At 33.7% G+C, this 8,586-nt stretch overlaps 3 protein-coding genes across 3 annotated transcripts; 1 reads left to right on the top strand and 2 right to left on the bottom strand.

The window, feature by feature from the left end:
- Window positions 1-452: 452 nt before the first annotated feature.
- LOC134834855 (oocyte zinc finger protein XlCOF6-like) lies at window positions 453-1,734 on the bottom strand. The gene has a single exon (XM_063849650.1). It carries the CDS (start codon window positions 1,696-1,698, stop codon window positions 454-456), a length of 1,245 nt encoding a protein of 414 aa, XP_063705720.1. The 5' UTR covers window positions 1,699-1,734; the 3' UTR covers window position 453.
- A 711-nt stretch (window positions 1,735-2,445) lies between these two features.
- Window positions 2,446-4,657, top strand: LOC134833877 (probable basic-leucine zipper transcription factor Q). Its single transcript, XM_063848359.1, has 2 exons — window positions 2,446-2,478; window positions 2,585-4,657. Exons 1-2 carry the CDS (start codon window positions 2,446-2,448, stop codon window positions 4,655-4,657), a joined length of 2,106 nt encoding a protein of 701 aa, XP_063704429.1.
- Window positions 4,658-5,109: 452 nt separating this feature from the next.
- LOC134833870 (uncharacterized) lies at window positions 5,110-7,960 on the bottom strand. The gene is made up of 3 exons (XM_063848352.1): window positions 7,508-7,960; window positions 7,313-7,424; window positions 5,110-5,822 (listed from the first exon to the last, which is right to left on the bottom strand). The coding sequence occupies exons 1-3, from the start codon at window positions 7,958-7,960 to the stop codon at window positions 5,110-5,112; spliced, it is 1,278 nt and encodes a 425-aa protein (XP_063704422.1).
- Between the last annotated feature and the right edge of the window lie 626 nt (window positions 7,961-8,586).

Below are 8,586 nucleotides of genomic sequence, written 5' to 3'. Positions count from 1 at the left end.
GATTTGATCAGGGTTGAAAATACTTTCAGTCAAAAAAAAAACTTAAAGCTTTTGCTTTTAAGTAAAAGTCCAAATTAAGTTGACTTTTGATTTAAATGTTAAAAGTAAAAGCCAATAAAGCTAACTTGTACTTTAACTTAACAAAAAGTTTAAGTCAAAATCAAAAACTTTATTTTTCCAAAAATTACATTTTTTTAATTTCGAACAACTTTCCATTAAAAAATTTAAATTTTTGGAAGAATTAAGCTTTTAATTTTGAGTTATTTGACTTAAACTTTTTCTTAAGTTTTTTTTCTTTTTCTAATTGGCTTTTACTTTTAACTTTTAAGTCAACTTAATTTGGACTTTTACTTAAAAGCAAAAGCTTTAAGTTTTTTTTTTGACTGAAAGTATTTTCGAACCCTGGTTTTGATTTGATTCCAATGTAAAAATTACATTTGTTTTTCATTGTTTTTATTCTTTCGGAGGTAAATAGTCCTCTATTCGAATGTTGAATTTCCGCACACTTTTATCGAGCTTTATGCCCAATTCCTTTTCATGCTTTCGCAAATGGCGTCGATAGCTATGTCGATGATTGCACCCTTTGTTACAAACCTCACAAATGAAGGGCTTGTAATCTGTGTGATCTTTGACGTAATGTTCCTTCATCTCAGCCTTTGTTTTGAATTGTCTTTCACAACTGAGACATGGATGCATTTTCCGATTCGTATGGGTTTTGGTATGTCGATCAAATTCCTTATCAGTTATGAATCCTTTCGAACAAATTTCGCATTGGAAAGGTTTTTGACAATCCGGGACGTGTTGGTTCACTTGATGCTTTATCAAAAACTCTTGTTTACTTGTGACAAAGGAACATTCGTCACATTCAAAGGAAGGTTTCTCTTCGGCAGGGACATGAACTCCATACACGTGTCGCTGTAGCTCTGCTTTCGATTTGAAACATTTTGTGCATTGTAAACAGGCAAAAGGGCGATCTCTGGTATCCAAATGCGTTCGAATGTGAAGTTCATGCAGCGACTTGGCGACATTCTTTTTACCGCATACTTCGCATTGGTAAGCAGCATCGGCGGAATGATCGACTACCATGTGTTGCTTGATGCGAGATTTAATTTTGAACGTAGCGCCGCAAATATCACATTCGAAGAGAGAAGGAAGAGCATTTTCTTGTTTGACTTTAGATGAGGTTGCTTTGTTACAATAAAGACGATGAATTTTGGCTCCTCGAATATCTTTAAAGGTTTTTCCACAATCCGTACAATACATTCCATCGTCTGATTTGACAATACTTGAGAGACTTCCAGAAGACTTTCCACAGCGCATATAGTGACTACTTAAGCCGGCAAGATTGGCACAACGTTTGGAGCATTTGCTGCACATAAATTCGTCGGAAAGGATTTCAGGTTGAGGTTTTTTCGGCTTTTTTGGTTTAGGAACTTCTTTTTTCAGGGGTTTTTTAGGTTTTGACTTGACTTTTTTAACTTTTGTGGGTCGAACTCGGATTTCTCCTTCTTCTTCAGACTCGTAGTTGTGGTTTTGAATAATACTTTCGATCTTAATAGGACGCCAAGTAGCTTCTTCTTCTTCTTCAGGGACTTCTTGAGAGTCATCATCATCACAGTCTTCAAAATACTCCTCTGGTTCGGCTTTTATTATTACTTCCTCTGTTTGGAAGTAACACGTTTCAAAAGGTTCACTCATTTCAATTTTTAATACAATTTTAAAACTTATTTTAAATAATTTTTATTAAAATTCGATAAAACTTGACAAAACTCGACAGCTGATGTTTGTTTATATAATGTCTTCCATCCAAAAACAAACCACAAAAATTTTGTTTCATTTTCATGCGCGCGGTATTTCAAATATAAACCACGTGACCAAATTCGTTAGGTATTTTTAATCAATTTTTTATCAAGTTTATTATCTTAAAAAGTATTGAAGGGCGTTTAAAGCTAATTTCTGTCACGTAAATGGAAATCCACAAAGCAATTTCTGTCTCTTGTTAAACAAAGTGTAACATTGCATTTTGAGCAATTAATCGATGATAAATAAGTACATTCAAAATTTTTGCAACGTCTTCTTTTCTCGACTACAATTGGAAGATGATCGATTTTATCGAGACGTACTTCATCTGGAGGTCGAACTTCGATTCCTTGTTTATTTTGTTTGCTTTTGATAAGATAATTGACATGTTTTCTTTGGATTGGTTCTTTGCTGAGACGACTTTGAATTTCCTCTGTATTTACTGCAAAGTCAGCTTTTTTAACTTTAACGGGCCACGTTACTTCCTCTGTGATTTCTTCAAGTTCTTCATATTCACAATATTCGATAAAGTCATCGGGTTCGCCTTTTATGATGATTTCTTCTGTTTTGTATTGCTCTGAGGTATAATTCATCTTGATTTTATGAGTTTAAGTTTAAAAAATTAACAAGAAAAAATTTACAGTAATGCTTTTAGCAGCTGATTATTATTTTGATACAGTCTTCCATCTGAATACATTTCCTAATTTTTTGTTCCATTTTTTACGCGCTTTTATTTCAAATCTAACCACGTGACTAACTCCGTTTATTTTTTTTCTTATTTCAGATTTTCCTTACATTCCTCATTACTTTGGCGTGCATCTCGTTAGCTCAAGCCGACATCAGTCTCAAAAATGGCAAAAAATCTTCCACAAAATTGGATCCTGTGCTTCGTAAAGCTCTTCTAAAAGCTCTTACCAACTTGGAAAAGGAAGCTCAAGAAAATGGCGAAGAAAGTGCAACTACTGAAGATCCCAACGACGAATATGACTTCAATACAACTGTTGAATCTGAAACATCTTCTCCTGATGAGGCTTTGGAAGAAAGCACAAATGACGATGGCTTAACTGAACAAGTTCATTATCACTCATTCGTTGCTGATGGCAACAATTCAACAGACGATGGATCAGAAGAAGAAATCATCAAAACAATCATCATCAAGCGTCCTAAAACAACTTTAACTCCTCCATTTGAAGAAGACAACAAAGTTGACAACTTTGACGAACCAAATCCCATTTTAGAGAACAATGATTTCGCCATTGATTCTGTTCAATTGGCAAGAAGTGTTGTGACAACAACTGTAGATGCCAATGAGTTTGAAAAGAAAACTGAAAAGAAGAAGAAGGATGATAAGAAAAAGGTTTCATTGCCAAAGAGACAGGAAACAACTGAACGTCCTACGACAACAACTCCTGAATCAGTTACCAATGAAGATGGCGAGAACATTGAAAAAGTCAAAGAAGGAGATGTGAAGATTTACAAAGCTATTGATGTTGCTGCCTTGACTGTGGTTCACGATAATGATGGCGTACCTCGTCAAGTTATTCCTCTTGAATTCCGATCGCCTAATCCACAAACTCCGGCAAAACCAATCATGGCATTCAATATTGATCCTGTGACAACTACAACTCCTCAGACGACTATTGAACCTCTTACGACTTCAACTGTTTTTGAATCAACTGCATCTTCTACTCAAGTTTCAAGTACAACTCCTGTTCCATTGAATACTGAACCATTCTTTGATACAGCTGCTATTGAACAACGTCAACGAGAAATCGAACAACAAATTGCTTATTTGAGAGAACAGCAAAGACAACAAGAAGAGTTACTCAGAAGATCACAAGCTTTGCGTGAACAAGAATTCCTTAAGCGTCAACAGCAACTTTTGTATGAACAACGTTTACGAGTTGAAGAAGAGCATCGTCTTAGATTACAAGCTGAACATGAAAGAAGACAAAAATTGGAACAAGAACGTTTCCAACAATTCCAATCACAGCAACAATTTCCTCCTCAGCAGCAGCAGCAATTCCCTTCTCAGCAGCAGCAGCAGCAACGAAACTCTGTGATTCAAGTAGTTCCAAGTGTTCAACTTCCCAATACTCAAACAGTTTCAATCAACGTTGAACAACAACTTCCCGTGAAACCTGCTGTTGATTTCCATCCTCGTAACAACATTCAATTCGTTCGTCAACCTCAAATTCAACAAAACTCTGCCAACATTCAAATCACAAAATCCAACGAACAACCTTTCATCCAACAAATTTCAACAGTGCCACAGCTTCCTCAAAAACCTGCCCAAAATTTCCTCATTATTCAACCGAGTAACGTTCCATTGCCTCCCTTGGTTGGTCCTCAGCAACAACTCCCAATCAAACCATTCCAAAACTTCCATAGCAACTCTTTCCATAACGGAGCTGATGTTCAGCAACGTCAACAAATCACAAGCAACGTTCAAATCACTCAAAGTCAATCCCTGAATCCCATTCACACAGCTGACATTGTTGCTCATCAACTCACGAAGAATCGCGTTTTCCGTAATGATGCTGCGCAAACTGGAAACTTTGGTTTCAACCAACAGCAAAATTTCAACCAACAAAGATTCCAACAACAAAATCAACAAAGAAACAACTTCCGTGCCTCACAACCTTTGAACTTCCAACCATCGAGTATTGATCAACAAAACATCCAAAATTTGCTGTTCAACTCTGGCATTACTTTCAACAATCCACGATCCGCTGAAGAGGATTTCAATATAATCACAAAGGTTCTTGCCTTGAATCACGGAATCGAGCCATCACAAACGAATAATTTAGGATTAGGTTTCGGGCAACAACAACAAAGGTTCAGACGGAATCTGTAAATGGAGGGAATTCAAGACAAAGGACGTGTTTTAACGACTTTTGTTAGAAAAGGAAATAATTTTTTGGTTAGATTAGAAATTCTAAATTTTAGCTTTTTCTTCAATGGATCGAAAAGTACTCTAAAGAGGTTAATTTAATCCTTAAAAAGTTTAAATTAACCACTTTTGGTATTTTTCGATTCAAATGGTGCTCATGAAGTTGTAAATATTGTGGCTTCAAATCATTTTCTGTCCTCTTTCGAATCTTTGTTGCGATTAATTTATTTAAAAAATTGTTAAAATTAAGAAATTTATCGATTTTAAGTCAAGTCAAATCTGTATTATGTTAATTAATTAATATTAAAAAAAATAATTTTTTATCATTTTTTAAATTTTTAAGACGAGAAATTTTATTATTTTCTGTTAATTAATAATTTAATTTAAAATAAAAAATATATATTAAAAAATCAAGTTTAATTTCCCGTAATGCGACAAACTAAAGGAATGTCGTAATAAATGGTGGGATTCGTAATTTTCTTATTCGCAAAAACATTTTCTACAAGTTCCTTTCTGTAACTTTTCCATTTTTGAGTATCAAGGAAATCTTGAAATGTAGTTTCACGCGATGGGATTGTAGCATCCATGTAAAGTTTAATTCTCTCCCATAAGTTTCCCTTGTTTTGTGCCTTTTGAAATAACCAGTAGCGAGGAATTAGGAGACATTGTACTGTCGTTTTTGCTACAATTGAACGATGCTCCAAGTTTTCGCCCAAACCGAAAGCTGCTCCTGCACTCATTGTTCCGACATCCACAAAATGGAAATCCGTTGATGGATCATCGACTTCGTTAATTTTCGATTTGGCAGGCAGGAGTTCGTATTTCGTCTCTTTCGAGGTAAGTCCATTACGTTTCTTGATTTTAAGACATTGAAGTACCATGCATTGACCACTCAAGATGAAATGGGAAAAGTTTAGGAAATTTCCCGTATCGCCATAGACAATGTCATTCGGCGAAAATTGCTTGATTTTCGATAAGATACAGCACTCTTCCTTTTGTTGCGTTGACCAATAACTAAAATACTTGAAACGAGACATGGCTTGTTGAATTTGGTCCCATTGTCGTTGCAGCGTTGGTCGAAGAAGGCGATTAAAGTCTTCGCGATAAATGCACAGCAATTCACAATCAGCTGAAACGAAGCGCGTTGCACGAAAGGTAAAGTATGAATAAAGAATTATTTTTTTGAATATTTTTTTTATGAAAAAGTTTGCAGAAATCAACAATGAACACAGTGACACATTTAGCGTGATTCCTGTGATAGGTAAGGGTTGTATCGACATAAAAATAGATATTGAACCTAATTTTGTTATGGAGCCAACTACCCTTTCGTAAATATGTCGAGTGAATGCCTGCGATACGAGTGTATGTCAAGTTGCTAATAATAACAACGAACGTTCAATCAAAATGTGGAATAAATGAAAAATTTATGAAACGATCAAAGTTGAAAAAGGACATTCACAATGGGGAAAAAAGGTAAGTTGTCAGTGTCTGTCTGTTACTTATTTATTTATATTTTTTCGTTTTAGGAAAAAAATTATAGAAATTATTTTTAAGATACAAATTATGAAAACATTTTGACAAAGGACTTAAAATATATAATTTTTTTTAAAGGAACATAATATTTTAGGCTTCTGCTCTTTAAGCAGCTTTTTCAGATTCTCCTTTCTTTGCAGAACAACTCTCAACCAAAAATCAAGAAAAACGTCACTTAAGATGAAATAAATCAATTTAAGCTATCTACTATTGCTATTGGAAATATCATCATGGCAGAAGTTTTTTGACATTTATCCAAGAGTCTCAAGGAAGAATTTAAAATGCCAATAAACAAAGAGACAACGTCGAAGAAGAAGTCCTCTGCTCATAAAAAAAACTACCTCTTCCGTTATTTCGTACTATTTATAATCAAAATAGTTCTAAAAGGCATAAATGCTTCAAGAGACGAGTTAATGAATCATTTAATTTTCTAATGGTAAAATGCTTTCATTAGAGTACAACTTCATAAAAAGTAAGGCTGATGAAAAAAATCTTCTAACAGATACCTGATACCTGAAGTGTCTACAGATACCTGAACATAAATAGAACCCCAATTGAAGATATATGGATCGAAGAATACTTAGATGAGTCTCAAAACTTTGAGTATATACCTAATATCGATGTTATTAATAGCACAGAGTCAAATGCTTCTTCAGCTGAATCGCTACTGTTTATAAAATCTCAATACCCAAAATTGAATTCTCCTTTGATTCATATAGGTAAAAATTTTTTCCAAAGAACACTCATTTTACATTTTTACAAATCTCTTATAAATTTCTGATAAATTAATCCATGCTTCAAAACACTCTTAAGAAAATCGAATAACAGAAACTTTTAAAAAACGCTCATGTCAAAAATTCCACAAAAGTTTTTTCAATAATTTCTCGTATGTCTATTTTTGTGTGTTTAGAACCTTAGACCGAGTCAACTATTTTCTTATTGTCTCTTATTTGTACTTACATTTGTTTGTTTATATAATCATAATTCGCTTGAATCACGCAATGTCAGCCTAATAGCTCGTTAAAGGATTCATGTAGGTCACAAAAAAAAATTGTCTCTTCCACAAAAAAAAAGTTAAAAACTTACTTTCTGCTGAAATCGTAGCGATCCGTTTGGTATTTTTCATGATGGCAACTTCCCCAAACATGTCTCCATTCACATAAGTACCCACAATTTCCTCCTTTCGTTCATTCGTGACCTGCTTTTAAATTCATACGAAAAAGTTTCTTAATTTTATTTATAAACATTTCAACGCAAATCAAAGAAAAAAGTTTTACAGACATTATCGAGTGTTTCTTTCGAAATGTTAACCTCGCCGTTCAGAATGAAGTACACGGCGCTTGCATGATGATGTTGTCTCAGAATGATTCGTCGTGCATTGACAAAGTAGAAATAAGTACAGCTGGCAAGTTGTGCTCGAATGACGGGAGGAAATCGTTGGAAACATGGCAAGTCAAGAAGAAGCGGGACTAATTTCCTTTTTTGTTCCGGCGTTCGATCATCTGCGGGAATGTTTAAAACTGCTTTGTCGAGGATACTTAAGAGACCTTTGGTGCCTTTGCGTTTCATGATTATCGCGACATTTCGTTTGACATTGTCGCCGAGTTTTTGGTCTGAAAGTTCTTGAAGCCAAAAGTTGTTAACGATCGTCTTTCGAATGAGCGATTTGAAGCGCATTCGAGCTAAGCGACGACGCTTTTGACGCTCCTCGAGAAGACGATCTTTGGGAGGCATTTTTTAATGTAAAATTTTAAGATAAAATTTCAAAGCCTACTAAAATGAAAACAAGATTTTTTTTGCAAAAATTAAATTATTATCATTTATTCAAAGAAATCTCAAACGACGACCAATTAATACAAAAGAAAATATTTTGATAACTTTTCTTTAATTTTCGGAACTGATTGAAAATTTCTTATTAATTTTTTTTTCATTCAACGTACTCTTATTACGACTATAAATGTCACATCAGCTGGATGACATTAATGAATTACTAAAATTATTCGATCACCATTAAAATTCAATCAACTTGCGGCGAATCATCTTCTACGTTCGTTTAAAATTTTGTTTTGTTCCTTAATTAATATACTTTAAATTTAAATTCAACCATTTTTTTATTATTATTTTTTTATATACTTTTTTCCTTTAATATATATTTTTTTGTTTTTTAAGTTAAATCATCATTATTTTCATTTGTTTTTTTTTATTTGTTCGTCTTTGATGGCCTCTGTTCCTTTATTTTTTCATTATTTTGTCTTTTTACTTTTCTAATTTTTAATAATTATGATTTTTTTTTGTTAGTTGGAAAATTGTATTGCAGTCTTATAAATATTCTTTTTTTTTTTGTTTGAGTTTTCGACAAA

This window comes from Culicoides brevitarsis, chromosome 3, assembly GCF_036172545.1.
Source record: "Culicoides brevitarsis isolate CSIRO-B50_1 chromosome 3, AGI_CSIRO_Cbre_v1, whole genome shotgun sequence".
Lineage (NCBI taxonomy): Eukaryota > Metazoa > Arthropoda > Insecta > Diptera > Ceratopogonidae > Culicoides > Culicoides brevitarsis.
The sequence above is the reverse complement of the archived record's forward strand: the minus strand, read 5'-3'. Positions and strand labels throughout refer to the sequence as shown.